The 24,097-nt window shown below is 34.5% G+C and overlaps 1 protein-coding gene across 3 annotated transcripts in view; it reads left to right on the top strand.

The window, feature by feature from the left end:
- LOC5567324 (semaphorin-2A) overlaps positions 1–24,097 on the top strand; it is a 418,406-nt gene that overhangs the window by 349,257 nt on the left and 45,052 nt on the right. For all 3 annotated transcript variants that reach the window (XM_021842536.1, XM_021842537.1, XM_021842535.1), the window contains exons 9-10: positions 4,778–5,134; positions 11,073–11,301. In XM_021842536.1, the coding sequence (XP_021698228.1) occupies positions 4,778–5,134; positions 11,073–11,301 (586 nt within the window). The remainder of the gene's footprint in view (positions 1–4,777; positions 5,135–11,072; positions 11,302–24,097) is intronic.

The raw sequence follows: 24,097 nt of genomic DNA, 5'->3' as shown, positions 1-24,097 counted from the left end.
ATTAATCTGAGAAAATCTCTGCCAGGATTTTCTTCCGAGATATCTTAACATTTTTTTCAGGGATTATTCCACAAAACTCTCTTCATGGGTTCCTCCAAAAATAGCTCAACAATTTTTTTTTTCAGGAATTCCTGTAGAGATTTCCTTGGATATTCTTCCAAAGCCATCGGTTTTTTCCAGTGCTTCTTTTAGATATTATACCAGAGATTCTCCCTAAAATGCCTCTTAGCATTTTTCTAGATATTCCTCAATGGAATCCTACAGAGATTTCTTCATTTTTTATTCTAAAGGTTCCTTTAGGCAGGGATTTCCCCAGGAGTCCATCTAGGTATTTTTCCGTGAATCCATCCAGGTATTTTTTCCAGAAAATCATCCCGGTACGCCTCAAAGAATCTCCAGAAAATGAGTGTCTGATAAAAATTTTATAGGAATCCCTGGATGACTTCTTGGGATCATTTCTGATGCGATCGCTAGAATTTATGGAGAAATCTCCGGAGAAATTTCAAGAGGACTTCTTGGAGGAATTCTTGGAGAAAATTTCGATATTCAGAACAATTCTCTGAAAAAAAATCTGGAAAAAATCCCTAAAGATCAAAAATCCTTGGAGTTCATGATGTAATTAATCGTATAATCCTTGGAAAAATCCCTGGAGGTGTTCCTGGTGCAGTCCTGGAGCAATCCCTGCAGGAATCACTGAAGCAATCTCCGAAATTATTCGTGGAGGAATTTTACAACCCAGGGAAAACTCTGCAAGTATCCGTGGAAGTATTTATGTAGAAATACCTTTAATAATCCTAAATAAGTTGTAGGAATTCCTGGAGAAATCCTTGAAGGCAACTATGCAAGAATCCCTTTAGAGTTTTTTGAATGAGCATGAGCATGAGCATAGATACCGTACAATTCGTAGCTGCTACTCCGTGATTGACCAGAACAATCAAAGTTGCACGGGGAATTTATGAATGGGGCTTGGGATTAGCTTACCATTCTTCAATGTGCACAAATCGAGAGCTCAAATTTTAAAAGTCAATAACGGCGCCGGCCACGTCCTTACGGTCATCGGGGAAGAGAAGAAATGTTAGTTAGACAACCGTTGTTACTAGAGACCGAGTATAGTATAGAAATACCTTTAATAATCCTAAATAAGTTGTAGGAATTCCTGGAGAAATCCTTGAAGGCAACTATGCAAGAATCCCTTTAGAGTTTTTTTTTCTAGAGGAATACTTCGAGCAGTCTTCGGAACTTCATTAAAAATATAGATTGCTTCTCATAGAGGAATCACTAGAGGCATTCCTGCATGAACTCCTCCTCTCTAGATATTTTCCTGGAGAAATCTTTGGAATAATCCTTGGTGAAACCATGGAGCAACTCCTGGAGCCCTATTTGAGCCGGTCAGAAAGATTTTGGTTGCGATTGAGAGTTTTTCTTATAGGAATCTGCCAATAGTGGAATCTCTGGAAAAATCGTTGTAAGTCTGTCAACATTATCTTGCAGGAAATTTTGAAGAAATCTTCGTAACAAATCCTGGAAAAATCTCTGGAGAAATTCTTTTCCTAAGCCATTGTTTTTATTCATTAATTTTTTAGAGCTAACGGTTGTATAGAAAGCTACCGCAGATGTCACAAAGCTTTTCACTCTACTAACATGCTTTGATTAGATTCATGGCATAAAAAATAACAAGGCAGGCTCTTTACTGATGTAAATATTAGAGATGGTCGGGTCTCGGGTTTTCAAACCCAAAACCCGACCCGAACCCGAACCCGACGGGTTCGGGTCGGGTTCGGGTTTGAAAATGTTTATTTTTTCGGGTTCGGGTTCGGGTCGGGTTTGAAGGCTAAAAAATTATCGGGTACGGGTCGGGTTCGGGCTTGAAAAATGTCGGGTTTAGCCGGGTTTGGGTCGGGTTTGGTGAGAATTGTTCACAAAGTAACAACCTGAAAGCTTCCCAATGCATCAGAAACGATTAATTTATCATCTTTTTGAACCCGGGTTCTATTCGGGTTTTTCTTAGAAAACTTTTTCGGGTTTCGGGTCGGGTTCGGGTTTGAACAGCGAAAAATTTTCGGGTTCGGGTCGGGTCCGGGTTTGCTTTTCAATTTTCGTCTCGGGTTCGGGTCGGGTCCGGGTTTGAAGGAATAAAATAAGTCGGGTACGGGTCGGGTTCGGGTTTGGAAAATGTGAAACCCGACCATCTCTAGTAAATATCAAGTTTGATTGTAAACATGTGATGTTACTCCTATCGTACCATATACATTCCGGATCACAAGATCTTTTTTTTTTTGGCAAATTTGTTCGAGATGGATAGGAATTACGTCGTCAAGTAGCTGTCAGTTTTCGGAATATATCACCTTCTTAATATAGTACACCGTGATTAGATGATTTTGTTCAATGATACAATGATTTTCAAGCCTGCGGTAGAACTTTGACAGCTGCGGTAGAACTTGGCGGCTACCGCAGAACGGAAAATTTTCAAAAGAATCGCAATATCAATCTGACCAAGGCCCATGAATAGTTTGGTTTCCTTTCGTACTACTCAATTTTCTATGATTGCTATGCAACGCAAGTTGAATGCACGAATTTGTTTCTACAAAATGTTTGCTAGTAGTTCGTGCAGATATTATACAATTCGTGTGAATATCCATGCTGAATTCACAATGCTTTGCACGCCCTGTGTAATCACAGCTTTACATGTTGATTTTGTTAGCTACGACGCCATCCACCATGATGTGACAGTATTTTGGTGTGACAAAATTTTTTAGTTGTGAGTCTATTGGAAGGCAAAATCCAAAAAAAATAATCTCAATGCACAAATGAAAACCAAAAAAATGTTTGACTAGGGCAGAAACACCGGTTTTGGCCATACACCAGTTGTAGCCATAGTGGATCATACACCGTTTTACATAGCCAATTAGTATTAAGCCTTTTGTGTTCAGTAGACTACATTCACACGATTGAGTTATATTCATTTACTCGTCGGAATTGATTCAAAACATAAGAAAAATTATTGATTTTCTTCATTATTTTAACTTTCATACCTCCACATTGGCCATGCTACTCCTAATTTAGCCACTCTCATAATAAATCATTATGATTGGCCTATTTAGAAACCGAAGCTAAATTTTTGGCTGAAACTGAGATTTGTGAAGCTTAAAAATGGTTTCAGCTCAGTTCCGTTATTTTTCATGCGTTTGAGGAATTTGTAGTATATCTTCTCTTAACCAGTGCTTTTACCCTACTAGAATTTGAAGTGGAGACCGAGAAAATGACTCTTAGCAAGAATTCTTCTCCAATATATCTCTTGATATAATTGTAACAAATTGAAAACTTGCAGCTAGCACCACAGAATACACTTTAAAAATTTGAACCACTTTTGAAACATACAAAAACAAAATACTTTTGACTTTAGTAAAGTTGATATGATATTACTTGTTCTAAGCATATTTTAAAAGAACCTTATACTATTTAAATGTTGGACTGAAACTATCGGTTCAAAAATTAAATTGTTACAGGTCGGACTCGATTATCCGGGGACTCGATTATCCGGGATTCGATTAGCCGGAATTTTAGACTCGATTATCCGGAATTTGTATTTTGATGTTCTTGTTTTTTCAGTTTTTATGCATAAATCTGAGAAAACTTGGAATTGCAATATACAATATGAATGGTTTTGCAGTTTTGAAAGTATTTAGGAAGAGGGGGGTTTGAAAAAATGTTTTTTTGTGTATGCAGACAAAAAAAAAAATGTTTCTTGTAAAGACCCCTACTTTTCTTAGAAATAATTTCTGGCTACGCCACCGCATCATATAGATAAAACAACGAAAAAAGAAAATGATTAAGTTCTATTATCGAAGATTTCATTTTTTTTCTAAGTGATTCGATTATACGGAGGATTCGATTTTCCGGAGTGAAAAAAAAATCGATACTCCGGATAATCGAGTCCGACCTGTATTGTAATTGTAACCGACTTATGACTTTGAGAACTAAAACTGTAATATGAAACAAATTGTAATTTTTTACCCAAGACTTGACAACAATAAGTTGGGGACGGCCCTGGTGCAGTGGTTAGAACACACGCCGAGGACATTGGATCAAATCCCATCCCCGAGATAGTCACTTATGACAAAAAAAAATGACTTTCTTCGGAAGAGAAGTATAGCCGTTGGTCTCGAGATGAACTTAGCCCAGGGCCAAAAATCTCGTTTATGAAGACAAAAAAAAATAAGTTCAAATAAATCAGAATAAGATCAAAATCTCATAGTAGTTGTATTTTTAATTATTTGTGTGTGTTGGACTTAATAGCTTGCTGGATTATCTCACCCAAAAGAGTCACAGACCAAACATAAATTAATATTTCTGTTCCCTAACTTCACGTCCGTCATGCAGTCATCCAGACTTCAACTTTGTAAATTTGAAATCGTACTCACGTTCTTTGTTCTATCTCAGAAAGATATCGATTAGTCTGGTCCCCTTTTCCTTTCTCCTGTCTCACACTGTCGATTGATTTGGTTTCCCCTGTAAAATTCTGTCCATTGCGTTGTTTTACCGCATAAAGCCAGTTGATGAGTTATTCCCCACAGAGTATATGAATATTGCAACAAATGTGCAATAGAGACAACCAATGATGAGAGATACCTTTCATGGATATTAAAAATTCCTTGATGGCAAAACTCTGCCGCAGATTGTCGTTTTACCGGGAGGGGCGCTGTATTTATTAATTACCCTGCAAAACCATCAATGGAAGAGCCAATTTTAATCACAAACATTTTCTCCTACCCCACAGAGCCCAACTTTGTCGGATCGTTTGACATCGGTGAGTACGTCTATTTCTTCTTCCGGGAGACGGCCGTGGAGTACATCAACTGTGGCAAGGCGGTTTACTCGAGGATTGCCCGCGTTTGTAAAAAGGACACCGGTGGCAAGAACATCCTGAACCAGAACTGGGCAACGTATTTGAAGGCGCGCATCAACTGCAGCATCTCGGGCGAGTTCCCGTTCTACTTCAACGAGATTCAGGACGTGTACCAGCTGCCGTCAGACAAGTCCAAATTCTACGCGACTTTTACAACGAGCACCAATGGGCTGGTGGGTTCGGCGGTTTGCAGTTTCGACATCGGGGAAGTACATGGTGCCTTTGCAGGTGAGGATGGTGGTTAGGATTGTCGGTTTTCATTCTATACGTTGTGATAATGCTTCTTGCTACTTCATCTGTACTCCTATAAATTAGGTAAATGAAAGGCTAGAGGCTCGATTAATTTTTATTTAGATATCAGTAATCCGTGCAATATGGCTGGCCTAAAAATTTGCTTGAAGATCAGAAGCTTGTACCGATTTGTTCCATTTATATTTGTATTTATCCAACATTTTATATTTTTGTTAGACGGGGTCCAAGAAGTATTACCACTAATAGCTCTCACTAACGGGTACAACAAAAACCGAATACATGAATCGACAGACAATGAATGGTCGAAAATGTAGAAAATTATACACTGAAAAGTTTTGTTTTTGTAGCAGAGCGGTTCCATATGAATTCGAATGTCGGTTTACTTTTGTATTTTTTGATTTGGCTGAAATTTGGCATATGCTTTCTTTATACCCAAAAATGCCTATTTGCATCATTGTTTCGCCATTTTTACCCTAGCGTTACTTTTGAAAAGGGCCTAAGAAAAAAAGCCTTAACAATTTTCAAAAAAAATAAAACTCAGAAACTATTTGTCTGATCGGTTTGGTGTCTTCCGCAAAGTTTTAGGTTATTGTTGAAACTATCTGGAAAAAATACACAAGTTAAAAAAAATTGTATTTTTTTTATTTCGAAAATAAAGCTTAAAAATCCATTTTCTCAAAAATCGTATTTTTGATTTTTTTATATTTTAAAAATGGAGTCTTTTGCACAGTGGTCAAGATGGAGAAATCATGTACAAAAAAGTTATGATTTAAAAAAAAAAACGATGATTTCTCAATATGGTCTAAATGAACTTTTTGAATGCTTTTCGACCCGATTTCATAAAAGTAGGCAAAATTTGCAACAAAAAAGGTATGTACAAATTTTTTGGGTAATTGCTACCGTTCCAGAGATACAGTGTTTTTAAAATTAAATTTACTGAAAACTAACAACTTTTGGTTGTTTTCGGATGTTTTTCGAGTTGATAAAATAAAGAATATTTTTTTGTCTGAAAGCATTTTATTTCATGTTCGTATACAATGATGGAGCGTCCTATTTTGATACAGATTTCTTAATTTTTCATAATGTTTACAATTTTTTTACTATCATTACAGTTTGAAAATTTCCTAACTTGTATCATATCTACGGAAACTGGAATAAATGAATACTATTTTTGTGTTCCCTGAATAGTTATTGCTTTCGAATATTGTTCATTAAGCTGCTCCTTGGTATGTTCATACTCTGTTGTAGTTGCATAAGAAAAGAAAATTTGTGTTAGTTGCTCCTCCTTTCGCTTTTGAGCCCAATCAAATAATTCGTTGGCATTTTTGATGGGATGTTCACGTTCTTTAGCTAGACTAGCCCTTGTAGCCATGCGTTTTATTGTCCCCCCTAATGCATCGCAGGGCCCTTTGCCATGTGATGTTGCGAAAAAATGCCATTCAACATCTATATCATAGTTTTTCTTATAGTTCTTTCTATTTTTATATTGTGATGCAGCTCCATCGGACATGACATAAATTTCGTTCAAATTTAAGTGCTTTTCTTGGCGTATAAAATTAATCATTTTTGAGATAAATAAGTTAACGGATATAGAATCATGCCGCAAATCTTCGGAAATTACTACAAAGCTTAAATGATTGAGCATGCCATTTTCCTTAAAATAAATCGCAAATGGATGAATAGTTGCTTGCTGCGCATTCCAGTGATGACTTTGAACTTCATTCTGAAGTACAAAACTGTAATTTTCTGAAAAATCGCATATAGCTACAAAGTCTCTTTCCTGCAAGTTATTTTTTTTTATTTTCAAGAATGTAGACTGCTCTTTTTAATTAAATCATGTGGTATCAATTTTTCTAACTTCTAACTTTTGAATGGAATAGGAAACAAACTCCTCCTTCTGTTTTGTAAACGTCTCTATATCGCATCTATCAGTTGTGACCCATTGTTCAAAAATAATGTCATCAACAAATTTTTCATCCATTTCTTCTAATAACTTTTTTTCTAAGGAAGTTGTGTCAATGCAATTTTCACATCGGCGTAAAAAGCAATCTACTGTCAAACTATCTGTAAACACTTTTAATTCATTATTTAAACCGTATTTTTAAGGCTGTGGGTTATGGGATTCACATTTTCGTGAATGGTACATACACAAACGTTGTGAGTTCCCGAGCTAGTTAAGAGTTTACAGTTTTTAGGCAGAAGTTTAGCAAAGGATGAAAATCCGATTTGTATTTCAATGTTCAATTCCTGGAATCGGTTGTAGAGCTCTCGCAATGTGGTAGTCATGAGCCTTTTCTGAACAGCTTGGCGATTTCCGTCATTCCCAATTGTTACACAATCACGCTGACCAGGCATTGCTCGACTGGTTTCATCATCCTCGTAAAATTGCATAACCACGTGCTTGATATTTTCATCCAGTGGTTGCAATAGTGCAATAGTAGAATGCACGCCGCTTTTGTTCAGTAATTGTTTTGCTTCCGTTGCCGTGTATAAAGTTGTATCAAATGTGTTCTTAATTGTCTCGGCTGTCCATGATTTAGGCAATACAGTTAAGAGTTTAAATTGCTCTGCCCTTGTCGTCCCTTCACTTGTAAACTTTTCTTTGAGCTGCTCAATTATTTCATAGAATTCGCCGGTTCTATTTTCATCAAATTTAGCGCAAAGATGTTTTGTCTAATGCTGTTGACTATCTCGTGATATTTTTTCGTGACATATTTAATAGACTTGTTTTTAATTATGAATCGTGGCTTACGGCTAATCAGCCGAGTGGAAGTTTAACAACTACCGAAAAGCTAAACATTAAATATAATTTGCAATTGGATTAGATGGACAAATTGATGTGAAGATTTGCGAAAAAGTTCCACGTCTTCTCAGTGAGAAACGAACTCACGACTCCCTGATCTCTAGTTAGGGCGCGTTACTCCTACGCCATGAGAGGACTCATGAACGCAGGAGTTAACGAATATGAGGTTACGGAACATGAGTCCGTTGTTCGATAAATACTTGTTTTTAATTATGAATCGTGGTTTACGGCTAACCAGCCGAGTGGAAGTTTAACAACTTTTTCGCAAATCTTCACATCAATTTGTCCATCTAATCCAATTGCAAATTATATGTAATGTTTAGCTTATGTTATATTTAGTAGAACTAATTTTTGTCTTATCGATCGGCGCTACGAGTATACTTGATATTGACTCATTGAAAATATCGATATTCACTTTTTGGATGTATTCAGGGACGTTGGAATCCGTTATCTCAGTCGATGTTGCTGACGTTGCTTCTAATGTCTCCTTACTAGAAACATTCAAGTTGGAGTTCGTTGATTCTATTGAAGTTGCTGACGTTGCTTCCAATGACTCCTGACTAGGAATATTCATATTGGAATCCGTTGACTGTATTGAAGTTGCTGGTGCTGATGCTTCTATTGTTTCCTCTTCCATGCAAACATCTTCCTCTTCACTACTTGATAAGTCATCACTGCTTGATAATGCTGTTCTTTTGTAAATTGTAAACGACACGAATCGCAAATTTTAAATTGTTTATTAAGCTGATTTTCATCTGCAAATCCTAGTTCAACTTATTTGGCAATATTACTTTCCGTGAGATTTCGGTAACTTTTTGAACAATTTTTTGAAAACACATTTACATAACCTTTGTTGATGGTGTTCATTTTATACTTCATTGTTCTAAGCTACCTTTTACTTTTCACTTGATTATCACTTGCTTGTGTCTTTGCTGTATCAGCTCTTTTTTAACACCAACATGGGTACTTGAATCAACTATTAGGTACGTTTCTGTCCGACCACAAAAATATACCAATGTGCTGTACTTTAAGAAAACTTCAGGTATATTTGTGTGAGACAACTGGGCACTATACTCCTCTACTCATTAAGCTTTTGTTTTCGAATGGAAATATTTCATTATCTTAAATCGATATAAATGCATTTCACGTATTGATTGCTTTATATTCGTTATTTTTTAACTTGTAACATTTTGTTCCATATTTTCTTGATAATGACATATCAAAATATCACAATGTTGAATGTTGAAGATGTGTTTTGTTAAAAAAATAAATAAATCATTTTTACATGGCACATTATTTCGCCTCATACCATGGAAAATTACCAAATCAATATTTTTTCAAACATTTTAGTCAAAAATTATCTGCTCTTTCAGACAATGAACAAATTTCTAGGCTTATGGGCCTCGAAAAACATTCGAAAATGACCGAAACTTGAAAATTATATCATAATTTTGCATTGAAACCGCTGTATCTTTAAAACGGTAAAAGTTAGCCTGATATTCCCGTATACCTTTTTTGTTGTAAATTTTGCGTACTTTCAGAAAATCGAGTTGAAAAACATTTAAAAAGTTTATAATGACCGTTTTCAAAAATTCACCTTATTTTTAAAATCATAACTTTTTTGTCGAAAATCGAGTTGAAAAATATTTAAAAAGTTTATAATGACCGTTTTCAAAAATTCACCTTATTTTTAAAATCATAACTTTTTTGTCCATGATTTCTCCATCTTGACCTACTGTGCAAAAGACTTCATTTTTTGTCTACTTTAACAAATAAAAAAAAATCAAAAATACGATTTTTGAGAAAATTGATTTTAAGCTTTATTTTCGAAATAATAAAAAATTACAACATTTGTTCTACAGTGTACATTTTTTCCAGATAGTTCCAACAATAACCTAAAACTTTACCGAAGACACTAAACTGATCGAACAAACCGTTTCTAAGATATATTTTTTTTGAAAATTATTAAAGATTTTTTTCTTAGGCCCTTCTCAAAAGTAAGGCTAGAGTCAAAACAGCGAACCGATGATGCAAAAAGGCATTTTTGGGCATAAAGAAAGCATGTGCAAAATTTCATCCAAATCAAAATATATAAAAATGAAATTTGGGAAAAAAAATCGTCATTTTCTGTGGAACCACTCAACATTGAAAAGTACTGTCTTTATAGCACTAAGAAATACTGTTTTATTGCTTTAGGTAGTTTTAAAAACATTCGAGACCAAAAAGAACTTGTGCTATGCATGAGGATTCAATGCTTAAAAAAAAGATGTTTTATACGTCTATGAACGAGGATAGCAACTCCACTACATGCTTTATCCAGGTGATCATTTTTGCTCAGAGATGATAAGTTTGTACTAACCAAAATTAATACAAGTTTTACTAAACTTAATTATATTTGCGAAAATGTGGAAGCTAAACCTTTTGTATACATGTTACAAGTGAGTTACAGTTAATGAAACATGGCTAGCTATAAATATGTTAATGCAAGAAGAGTGGATACAAGAGATTTAAAAAGTGAAGCATAGAAAGTGGAAAATTTACATAAAGAGAGTTATTCGCTTCTTCATAATGCTAATTGTCCTTGTTAAGAACTGTTTAATGTTAAACTCGTATTATTTTAAACTTAAAAATTCATTGGCCTCTCTTAAAGATGAATCTGACCACGCACCGTGGTACGTACATCATAGATTCGTAGCATTAAAAATGACACCATCCCCCTTAGACGTGTCCCTGAACATTTCTGACGAGGCATTTTCGGTTTCCTTATCGCGTGGCTGCAAATTAATTTAAATTGCGTACCTTGGCTCCGGGGCTGAGTATGCGAAAAATGAAATATTTCTGCCACTGACTGGTTCCGTGGCTCTTTTTCACACTTTATTGCTTTTGATTTATGGTTTACTGCGTCGTCCCGTACAGTCATACACACCCTTCTTGTTGGGAGCCCAGCTAGCTAACGAGTCAGTTCAAGTACAGAGAAGCAATCAACAAAAGGATGGAAAGTTATGCACATGAGCTAATGTTGGCCTGGAGTTTTCGCACTAAATTGTGATTTATTTCTCTATTTCTTGGTGCTATCGCCTATCGCTGCTGCCGCCGGTTAACGTCCCAAAGGTAAATTTAAGGAGCAAGCTACATCCAACTCCGCCTGGCTTCCGGTGTTGAACTCCAAGATTCCGGATCCACGACCGGGCACGTGCGTCAACGATACTTCCACCCTGCCGGATTCGGTGCTGAACTTCATCCGTTCACACCCACTGATGGACAAGGCCGTGAATCACGAGCACAACAACCCGGTCTTCTACAAGAGGGATTTGGTCTTCACAAAACTGGTTGTGGACAAGTAAGTATATGAATGAATTTCTGTTTTTAAGATACTGATTTGTCTCAAATTTCTAACATTAAATTTCTTAAAAAATATCGCTTTAAGAAGTCAGGTGTTCGGGTTTTTTTTTAACCAAAGCTTTAATAACACAATCATTATGCGGTGTGACGGAAGCACATTCAAATAATTTGAAATACAAACGGCACTCTTGATGCATTGGTGCTATATGAAGTTTAGTTTAGTAGGAAGTTCTACTATTTTGCTTCGTACCGTCGATGGGGGTGACAATTTGTCTGGGGGGTGAGATTGGGTCAAAACGGAAAATTATGATTTATGAAATATTTCAGCTAATAACGGTGATATTACTAAAATTAATAATTCATATGTTAGGGAACATATTATTACACATAATTCATCACAAAATACATTTTTAGAAATAGTTGTTTTTGTTTACTATATCAATAAACTTGTATGTTGAAATTAGATAAAATTTACAACATTAAATTTCTCCTGTGCAAAGTATCACGCATGTACTTTAACCTCTACCGTTATATTAGTAGAAGGTTTAAAGTCTTTTCATTACACTTCACTCGTTTTTTTTCCGGAATATATTTGATTTTTCAACAACAAAAAATATTTTTTTCGGTACGGTGTCTAAAACATCAAAAATATGGGTGAGATTGGGTCAAGCAACAACAACAGTAAATGAAATTGCAAGTCCACTATTTTGATATTTTACGGTGCCGGTAGTTCTCTTTTTCATTAAGATGTGTTTATTCTTTCTAAATACAGCATCTCTGAAACATCAAACTAGTCTACTTGAGGATTCCGTACATTGAATAACAATGCAACGCATTTTGACAACTTCTCAATCCAGCAACTGTATTCCGTGCGCAGCAACATCGTAAAATTTTATCAAATGGATTGTTTTTTTTTTTATTCAATTATTTATCAGTGTTTTCATATTATAGAAACATCTCCTGAAAGTAAAAATGAGTTGGAACACTGAAATATCGTGATTATGACATCAACATCTGCCTGAAATGTATTGATCGTGGAATGTCGCTCCGAAATTTAATTATTTGCGAAGAATTAAAATAATCACTGTTTCAGTACACCTGTGGGGAAACTCAATAGGCTTCATGGCAATAGGGATGAGACTTTGAAGACAATTCGAGGGAAAAAAAATAAAAAATTTATGTAAACTTGACGATGAATGTTGTGTTTACATATTTTTTCTCATAGCTCTTCAATTTTTTGGTATAATCGTTCTTTTAAGTGGGTTTATCATACTTGTGAAACATCTTAGATATCTTTTCATCTTGTTTGTATCGTATTTCATCAATATTCTTCAGCTGTGAATGGTTTTGCAACCATATTATCAAAAACAAGTTATTTCAATTACAGTGACCCAATGTCACCCCCTCTATGGGGTGAGATTGAGTCATTTTTCATTCACTTGTGGGGCTGCTGTGAATAAATATTTTTCTTTAATGTTTTGAACAGTTGTTAATGTACCATCAAAGTACATACACACCAAATTTGAAGTTTATTGGAGTTAAATTGCGATAGTTATTCAATAAATAATTCGTACACATCCCTTTTTGACCCATTGTCACCCCCCAACGACGGTAGTTGAAATTCGTATTTTCAAGAAACAATTTTCTTGAGGAACATAAAAACAAATTTTAAGGAGATTCGCATCAATAAAAACATTAAATCTAACTGCTCCGTTTTTGGAAGATTCCTAAAAGATTGCTAATGAGGATTCTGATGAAGACCCTGAGATGATTCTGATAAAAATCCTTGGAGGTTTCTGATGAGAATCCTGAAAGGATTCTGATGAGAGTCCTGAGAGGGTTCTGATGAGAATTCTGATGAGATTTCGGAGAGGATTCTGATGAGAGTCCTGAGAGGATTCTGGTGAGAATCTGATGAGAGTCCTGAGAGAATTCTGATGAGAATCCTGAGAGGATTCTGATGAGAATCCTGAGAGGATTTTGATAAGAATCCTAAAGGGATTCTGATAAAAATACGGAGAGGGTTTTGATGAGATTCCGGAGAGGATTCTGATTAGCATCCGGAGAGTATTCTGGTGAGAATCCTGAGAGGATTCTGATGTGAATCTTGAGATGTTTCTGATGAGAATCCTGAAAGGAATCTGATGAAATTCCTGAGATGGTGCTGATGAGAATCATGGGAGGATTTCGATGAGAATTCTAAGAGGAATCTGATTAGAATCTTGGGAGGATTTTAATACAAATAGTGAAATAATTTGATAAGAACCCTGGAACGATTCTGATGAGAATCCTTTGAGGATGCTTATGAGAATCCTTAGAAGATTCGAATAGGAATTCTAAGAGGATTCTGGTGAGAATCATGAGAGGATTCTGGTGAGAATCATTTGAGGATTTTGGTGATAATCCTGAGATAATTCTGAATAGAAACTTGACAGGATTCTGGTGAGAATCCTGAGAGAAATCTGATGAGCATCCTAAGTGGATTCTGGTGGGAAACCTGAAAGAATTCTGATGAGAATCCTGACAGGATTTTCAGTAGTATTCTGATGAGAATCTCAACAGGATTCTGATGAGAATCCTGGCAGGATTCAAATGAGAATCCTGACAGGATTCTAATGAGACCTAAAAGAATTTTATTAGAATCCTGAGAGTATTCTTACACTATTCTGATGAGAACTTTGACAGAATTCTGGTGAAAGTTCTGAGCAAATTCTGGTGATTAACCTGAAAAAAACTGGTGATAATACTGAGAAAATTTTTGGTGAGATTCCTGAAAGGATTCTGATGAGAATTCTGAGAGTATTCATATTATGATCATGAGAAGATTCTGATGAGAAGCCTTAAAAGATTCTGATGAGAATCCTGTTAGGATTCACAATAGGATTCTGAGAATTCTGACAGGATTCTGATGAGGAACCTGAAAGAATTGGATGAAAATCTAGAGAGGATTTTGACAATATTCTGGTAAGAACTCTGACAGGATTCTGGTGAGAATCCTGAGAGGATTCTGATGACAGTTGATAAAGGATTCTGGTGAGAATCCTGAAAGGACTCTGGTGAAAATCGTGAGAGGATTCTGGTGAGAATCCTGAGAGGATTCTGGTTAGAATCCTGAGAGGGTTCTGGTTAGTATCCTAAGAGGATTTAGGTGAGAATCCTGAGAGGATTTAGGTGAGAATACTGAAAGGATTCTGGTGAGAATCCTGAGAGAATTCTGGTGAGAATTTTGAGAGGATTCTGGTAAGAATTTTGAGATGATTCTGGTGATAATGATGAGGGGATTCTGAGAAGATTCTGGGGAGAATGCTGAGAGAATTCTGATGAGAATTCTGAGAGGATTCTGGTAAGAAACTCAAGAGTATTCTGATGAGAATCTTGAGAGGATTCTGGTGAGAATCCTGAAAGGTTTCTGGTGAGAATTTTGAGAGAATTCTGGTGAGAATCCTGAGAGGATTTTGGTGAGAATCCTGAGAGGATTCTGATGAGAATCTTGAGAGGATTCTAGTGAAAATCCTGAGAGGTTTCTTGTGAAAATTTTGAGAGTATACTGGTGATAATTTTGAGAGGGTTCTGGTGAAAATCCTGAGAGGATTCTGGTGAGAATCCTGAGAGGATTATGGTGAGAACTCTGAGAGGATTCTGATAAGAATCCTAGGAGTATTCTGATGAGAATCTTCAAAGAATTCTGATGATGATCCTGAGAGGATTCTGATGAGAGTCCTGAGAGGAATCTGAAGAGAATTGTGAGATGACTTTGGTGATAAATTATTATAGAAATCTTATAAGAATCCTGAGAGGTAGGTAGGTAGATGATATTGAAGTAAGTTCTAAAGAGATTCTGATGCAACTCCTAAAAGCAATCCAATTGGAATCCTGAGAGAATTATAATGGGAATCCATATAGGATTGAGAAGAGAATTCTGATGAGAATTCTAAGATGTTTCTGAGATGAGAATCCTGATGGAATTCTAAAGAGAATCATGATAGGATTTTTATGAGTGTCCAAAGAGTATTCTTATGAGAATCCTGAAAGGAATATGGCGAGAACCCTGGAAATATTCTGGTGCGAATTCTGAGAGGGTTCTGGTGAGAAACCTGGGGGATTCTGGTGATAATCATGAAAGAATTCTGATGAGAATTTTGAGAGAGTTCTGATGAGAACTCTGAAAGGATTCTCATAAGAGCCCTGAGAGTATTCTTATGAAAGTCCTGATATGATTCTGGTGATAATCCTGAAAGGATTCTGCTGAGATTCCTGAAGGGATTCTGTAGGTAAAGAATCCTGAGGGGATTCTGCTGAGAATCTGGAGAGGTTTCTGATGAGAATCCTGAGAGGATACTGATGAGAATTGTGAGAAGAATATGGTGAGAATTTTGATAGAAATCTGATAAGAATCCTGAGAGGTAACTGATGAGAATCCTGGGATTCTTATGAGAATGCTGAGAGGAGACTGACGTAGATTCTAAAGAGATTTTGATGCACTTCTAAAAGTAATCTGATTAGAATCCTAAGAGAACTCTGTTTAGAATCCTGGTAGGATTCTGGTGAGAATGCTGAGATGAGAAGCCTGAGAAGATTCTTACGAGAATCTTTAAAGAAATTTGATGAGAATTTTGAAAGGATACGGATGAAAATTCTGAGAGGATTTTGATGCGACTTCTGAAAGTATACTTATGAAAGTTTTGAATTTGGAAAGGATTCCGACGAGGGTTTCGAAAGGGTCCCTGAAAGAATTTTTACGAAAGTTCAGTGGATTACAATATATATTTTTTTTTGGTCAGTTGAAACGTTTTTTCTAACAAAATATGTTTAGTAGTTAATATAACAAAAAAATAAAACTCAATTTTCCCTACACAAAACAAAATCGAAACAAAACGTGAATAATTTATACAAAATTGATACCGTAAAACGGGGTAACTTTGATAATGCGGGTAACTTTGATAGTGCGGGACCCCCAACATATTAAACAAAATAACGAAGTTTCTGTCAATCAGTTAAGAAAAACGAATGAAAAACTAAAGAATATTAGTATGACACTTCATGTCAAAGCTATTTTCGTTGGAATCAAGTGCATTTGACGATTTTTATGCAAATATTAAAAATTTACAAGATTTTAGCATCTTCGCAACGCTTACAAACAATCTGTTCTACGACCACTGTTTGATAAGGTCATAATGAGTTCGTCACTTACCCATGACAGCCTAGTTATAGTAGAACATGAATTCGGTCTCAAATCTCTTAGCGAAAACCATTTTTACAAAATGGGACCATTTTTGTAATCTAAGTCAGAAATTTCCATATAGCGTTAAACGCCTAGAGGTATGCAACGCCCTATAAATGTTCCGTAATTCATTCAATCTTGTTCGATTTATACTCCATTATCAAAGTTACCCCAAAACAGAAAACCGACTTTCGATTAGATGAAAAATTATATATCCATTCAGAATAAATCTTTTGGCAATCTATCAAGTGCAATCGATAATCCTAGCTTGTTGTCAGTACTTGTTTTAAAAATATAAATTGTAATTCTTTGAAACAGCATGCAGAAATATTCAAGTTTTCTTCGAAAAAACTATCAAAGTTACCCCGTTTTACGGTACTTGTTATGTTTAAAATCAAACACAAATATTACTCATATTGTTCTTTTTTCATTATTGAACTATAACAAAATATGTTACTATTTTTACATGAATAAATGTTGGATTTTATTTAAACACATTGTTATATAACTATGTTTTGAAATTGAAGCGATGTGAATAAGCCTTAGCTGATATACTTAATTTTGTGTTAATTATGTGATAATTTCATCCATCAACTTAAACTACTTCAAACAAAAAAGAAACAGAATTTGTTATTTGCTACAAACCTTGAAAAATTTGTGATACATTTTTTTAGTCACTGGTCAAGTAGTCAATTATCTGAAGAGGTTTCAGTAATAGAATTCCAACGAGAATCCAGAAGAGATTTTTCTGAACTGAACACAGAAAATGCATGTTGTCACTAGAATTATGAAAAGAATATTTTTGAATTAGAAAGAATATTTTTAATTATGAATAGAATATTTTTGTGCATTCTGATTAAACAATGTACAAGAATCCTTTTTAAAAATTTTTGATCAGTAGTGGCAATAGTAACATCACAAGCAACTCACTAGCTTAAATCAACGCAAAATGAACCCGATCAGTGGATTACAACAGAGTTGTAACAGGGTTTGTTACTCAGTTAGGGCATTTTTTCTAAGAAAATATGTTTTAGTTTTGGCTTGTTAGTAGTTAAAATAACAAAAATTATAACACAATTTCCTCTACAAAAAACGAAATTGATACAAAACATGCTATAATTTAAACAAAAATATAACTCACTATGTTTCAAATCAAATGCAAATATAACTCATTTTGTTATTTTCCATAACAAAATTATAACAAAATTTGTTGTTTTCTTCGTTCTCAGATTTTTTCATAACAAGTTGTGTTATAATTCAGTATTAAAATTAAACAAATTTGAAATAGCTGTTATTATGACTGATTTTGTTTAAATTTTGTGAATATTTTTTCATCAACTTAAATTGTTTCTAAAATATGAAACGAAATTTGTTATTTGTAGCAAATCTTGATATAAATGTGATATAATTTTGTTGTAATTCACTGGTCGGGAACATGACGGACTCGCGAACAGGCTTGGTGTAAATAAGTTCGCACCCGTCTGCTCAGGAGAGCATACCAAAAGAAATAGCCAACAGTTTGCGAACATTTACTAGCGAGTAATTGAACAAGGTGTTATAACTATGCAGAATACTGCATCTCGCATAATTTTGAATCAAACACGCTATTGGAATTTATTTAGTTGTTTTTAGTCATATATCGCATGTGTGTAACTTAACAAAAGGCAGAGGCAGAGGCAAAAAATGCAGATTATATTATACGCATTTCAAAGCACAAGTTGGCTATCAGAGGATTTGGAAATGGTTGAACTGTAAGAAACTGTGAGATATGTTCAACCACATGATATGTAATAAATATGAACAATGCAAACTCATATTATATAGTTCATGGTTTCGAAATGCAACGTTACACGGTTACATAGTTTGTGCACAATCAAAAACCTACGTGCTTTGAATGTTGAATAGGATCGAAAAATACAATTGAATATGCTCAAAAGTAAAAGCATCGAAGACACTCACACTGACCAATGTTGTGATACTAAAATTATAAAAATCGACAGTATAGTTAAACTACAATAATGACTTATCATTCAACATGTTTTGCAATCCCGTATAATTTAATCAATTTAACGTCAGGCCAAGAATGATCCACGACAAACTAGGGGCCATCCACAATAATTTTAAGGTGGATTTCGAAAATGGCACTTTTGTCTTAAGTAGTTCAATCCTAAAATTTAGCCATTTTTAAAACCTTCTCTTCTCTCTCTCTCTCCTATGTGACACTTTTTGTAAAGATGTATTGTAAATTTACGGATACTCTGAGCAATCGTTAAAGTTTAGAGAATTGATTTATTGGATTCAGAGATATGGACAAATGGTGCAACAAAGTCGTCCACGCCTTTTAAGTGTTTAAACAAACATCCATTTCTGGTGAATTCCATCAGTCGTCCAAGCTTTGCCACAATTAGACAACGTTGCTGAGTACAAAATCGCTAATTGAATGAATTTCATCGGCCCACTCTCATCAATTAGGCGCTTCATTAGAGCAAACATTCCACTACCGGTACGGCGGGTCATGTGTGTGCCGTTGAGGTTTTTAATTTGATTGCAGTTGATTACCCACATCGACCGAATCCTAGAGCATGATGCTCGCATTGACCTTATCACGCCACAGTTGACCACAAATTAATGAACCTTTCACATACCAACCAACCTTGCAAAGCTGCACGCGTGTTGCGGATGCTCTTTTGTTTCGGTTCGCCATGATGGATTCTCGATTCGAAATTCCGATGACCGGTTTATGTTTGCCCTCCCCCTTTGGTGAGCGACCCGTCAGGGCTGGTAGCGAGTCACTTTTTTTGGCTATAATTGACCTGATCACTAAAAAGTCACTAATTGCAACAACAAATCATCAAAGTAACTTGTTTCACGAAAATGCTAACTGAAGTCACTATTTTCGGGAAGTGATGATTGAAACGACATTCTGGATTATTTACTTAAGGCGAAACTGGAGGCTTTTCCGTTGGGATTGACATAGCCAGCTTTCAAATTCAAATTTTCTTGGTAGTAGTGAGCTCATCCAAGTATCGCTATGGGGAGTATTGTAATCGCGTGTAATTCAAATAACGGAAAATATAAGAATGCCATAATCGGATGGACATTAACAAAACAATTACTCAAGGAACTGAAATAACTTACTTTAGGCTGAACGACCTTGGTAGCCTGTCACAGTGGAGCAAAATATCATAATTTTCAGTCAATTTCTCTATAGTCATAGATATGAGTTTTTGAGAATTGTTATCTCCGACGAACTATATAGCATAGACATGAACTATATTTTGTGGATCGAAAATTCGATCTACGTGGCTTTGAAATCATAGTTTCCATTTCAATAGTATCAAATAAATTGTAAGAAGTTTTGCAAAACGTTTGATAAAAATTGTAAAAAAGACGATAACAATTTGTGGGTAAACAAAACGTGAGCAACATTTTTTTTATATCTATTGCATAAAATTTTAGTGATCATGGGTTCGATTTTCAGCACCTCCACAAAAAACTTCGTTTTGCCATCGAAAGAAACCACATAGCGGGGAAGTCCATTCATTCTCCATCAGTATCAGATTGTTGAAGCATAAAATGAATTAATTTAGATCCAAAGACAACTATCAGATTTTTTTTGCATTGTTGGTGAATGCTTTGCTATGCTGGGAGATTGCCTGGACGTATTGGAAATATGTGATATTTCTTAACCTCAATTTGTTCTGATTTTTCAATGCAGATTTCGTTGAGTATTTCTGAAATATTGGCAAACGCTTAGGAAATCTGAGAGAATTTGTGGACATATTTGAATGTTGGAGGATAATAAGAAAGGGAAGAAAAGCTCTGAACTTCACAGAGCAATATAAGACTATTTTGAAGTTTTTTTTTTTTATTTTGGTGGTTTTGAATAGATGTTCCGAAAATCCAATTTTTTTATCGATGTTGGGAGCACAAAAAATCGATTGAATCGATTTTTTCCATTTGATTTTTTGTTTCAATTCAAGAGGAAGAAACTGATAAGTATTTTTTAATGACTTGATAAATCATTAGCCTAGTTTTGAATTAACCTGTAAGTGTTTCACATATAATTTTGTATTTCAATCGTTATTCAATGGAAAGAATTAAGAAATCTTGCGAAATTGCATTTGGTCGTATTTAAGATGCAAACATTGGTCAATCGATTCGACATGTTGAATTTGAATCGATTCAGTACAATCGATGTTGAGATCACATTTGCCCTACGCTTCACACAACCCATATTTATAAATTTCATTTACACACACGCGCGTAGAGCGAGTGGGATGTGGTTACCAAACACCTCAATATATATGACAATATATTTCTAAGTTGTTTCTCAATACTTATTTTTGATTCATTGGTGAATAGTTTGGAATTCTGAAAAAATGTCAGGACTAATTTGGAATGATGACGCATAACGAGGGATTCTTAGGTTATTTCTGAACTAATTGAGGATTACAGAAAACTTTTAGGTCATTTTTGATTTTTTCTAATGTTTCATATTTGTTGATGAATACTCTGGAATACTGAGAGAATCTCAGAATGAATTGGGGATGTTAAAGAATAACCAGAAATTGATAGATTAGTTCGTAATCAAATGAAGATCACATTAAACTCTTCGAATGTTTCTGAATCGTTGGTAAATAATTTTGAATTCTATGATAATTTCTGCACAAATTGGGAATGCGAATAATGACAAGAAATCCTGAGGATCGCCAAGAATTATAAAAATGTGTTTGAATTGTTGTTGAATACCTGGTATTCTTAGAGAGAGTCTAAAAAAAATAATTTTTGGATGTAGCCAGGTAACGACAAATTCCTGGAATATATCTGAATCGATCATAGATCACGGAAATATTCTCTCTGAAAGTATTTCAAAATATAAAGACGGGTAAACGGCGGCTGAAAGCTTTTTTCCTAAAGATAATCAGTTAATTATTATTTCTTTATTTCTGAATAGATGGTGATTAATTTAATATTCTTATAGATTGTCTGAGTAATTTAGAAGTGTTGATAGCTCAACTTATTGAGCACCACAGACATCTATAGGAGAATTTCTGAATTGTTTGTAATACTTTGAAATTCCCGAACAATACCCTGACAAATCGGGATTGCTGATGATAACGACAAATTGCTTCTTGACGATCTCAGAGAACAATAATATTATTTTTGCATTATCCACATTTTTTCAATTGCTGTTGAATAATTTGGAGATTTGAGATAATGTTTTAATTGAGAATGTTGAAGGATAACGATCAATTCATAGAATATTTCTGAACCATTTGAAGATCACCGAGATTCCTGAGAGTATTTCTGAATTGTTGGAAAATACATTGAAATTATGAGAGAATGTCTGGACAAATTGGAAATGTTGAAGGGTAACCTGAAGGTTAACATAGACCTCTAAGATCTTTTATAAAAAGTTGGTAAATACTCTGATAAGAATAACGAGAACTTTCAACTTTCTCAAAATATTTCTGAATATTTTTTTCTAAATTGTTAAAAAATAATTTGTAACTCTCGCTCTGGACTAATCGTAAATGTTTAAAAATAACAAGAATTACCTAGAATATTTATGAACTAAATGAAAATAACAGAAAATGCAAAGATAATTTCTGAATTTTAAGTGAATATTTTGGAATTCATGAAGAATTCCTGTACACATTTTGAATTATCGCGGATTCAAGAGATTCCTAGGATAATTCTTAGCTAGTTGAGGATTACAGGAAACTTTAAAATTATGTTTAAAAATGCAATATTGATTTTGGATTGTTCGTAAATACTTTGGACGATTGAGAGAACGTCTGAAAAATTGAGAATGTCGAAACATAACCAGAAATTCAAAGAAAATTTCTGAAATTATTAGGGATGCGTAATTCTGAAATGTTGGTAAATATCTTGAAATTATGGGAGAATGTCTGCGCCATTTGATAAAGTTGGAAGATATTAAAAAAAATCAGAATATGTTTAAGCTAATTGAGAACCACATAGATCTTTGAGTATTTATGAATTGCTGGTTAATACTTTGAAATTCAGACAAATTTAAAATGTTAGATTCTTAGGTTATTTCAGAACAAAATATAAAAACAAAGAATTCCAGGGATATTTTTGAATATTTAAGATGATTGTTTAAATGTTGATAAATGCTTTGGAATTCTGAGAGAATGTCTGAACTTATTTGGGAAGTTGTACATAACGAATTATTCTAAGAATATTTCTTAACCAATCAAGAATTGCAGAAATGTTCAAGCATATTTCTGAATTGTGTTTACAAACTTTGGCAGTCTGAGAGAATATCCGTACAAAATGGGAATGCTGAGAGGAAATTGTTTTGAACATTTTTGTTCCTATTGAGGATTTTAGAGAGCCCTGATTTGGATTGTAGTTGAACACTTTGGTTTTATGTGAAAATGTCTAGACAAATTTAGAATATTGATGATAGCGAGAAATTCGTAGAATATATTCAAACTAATTACGTAGCACAGTGATCTCTAAGAGTGTATCTAAATTGTTAATGAATAATTATTATGAAATTCTGGAATTCACTTAGGGAATGTTGAGAATAACGCATCTGTAGTATATTTCTGAATGTATTAAGCATCACAAAGAACTCTTTGATTATTTCTGAATTGTTGCTCAATATTTTGGATCCCTGGAAGAAAAAAACAAATGCTGATTATAACTCACCAAGGATTTCAGAGAATTCCTGGATTATTATTAAATTGTTGTTGGATACTTTGAGTATCTGAGAGAACGTCTGTAAAAAAATGTTATACGGAAAGATAACTAGAGATTCTCATGTAGATTCTGAACTTATTGAAAATAACAAAGATTGCTAAGATTATTTTTGAATTTTCAAGATGATTTTTCAATTGTTGATGAATACCTTGGAATTCTGAGAGGATATCTGAAAAAAATAGGAGTATTGAAGCATAACGAAAACATCCTAAAACATTTTTTAAATAATTAAAACGCAGAAAAACCTCATAGAGTATTTCTGAGTTGATGATGAATGCTTTGAGAATCCTAAGAGAATATCTGAATAAATTTGGGGACGTTAAGGAATTACCAGAAATACTTAGAATATATCTGAACTAATTGAGGACCACAGAAACCTCTAGGCGAATTTTGGAATTGTTGTTGAATACATTAAAATTCTGAAAACATGTCTGGGAACATGGGAAATGCTGATGATGACGAGAAATTTCTAGTATCTTACTGAACTTATTCAAGATCATAAAGAACTCTTGGACTGTTTCTGAATTGCTGGTCAATTCCTTGGGAACTCTGAATGAAATTTTGGACAATTTGGAAATGTTGATGATCCTAGACTATTTGTAAATTTATAGAGGATTTCAGATAATGCTGAATTATTTTTGTTCAATACTTTGATTATCACAGAAATAAATTAAAGTATTTCTGAATTGTTGATGAATAATTTGGAATCCTGGGAGAATGTCTGAATAAATTTGGAATATATAAGCATTATCAGAAATACCTAGAATATTTCTTAGCTTATTAGGTATCACATAACTCTCTGAGAGAATTTCTGAATTGTTGGTATGTCTGGGCACGT

Source organism: Aedes aegypti, chromosome 2, assembly GCF_002204515.2.
Source record: "Aedes aegypti strain LVP_AGWG chromosome 2, AaegL5.0 Primary Assembly, whole genome shotgun sequence".
NCBI lineage: Eukaryota > Metazoa > Arthropoda > Insecta > Diptera > Culicidae > Aedes > Aedes aegypti.
This window is presented reverse-complemented; position numbering and strand designations above follow the sequence as displayed.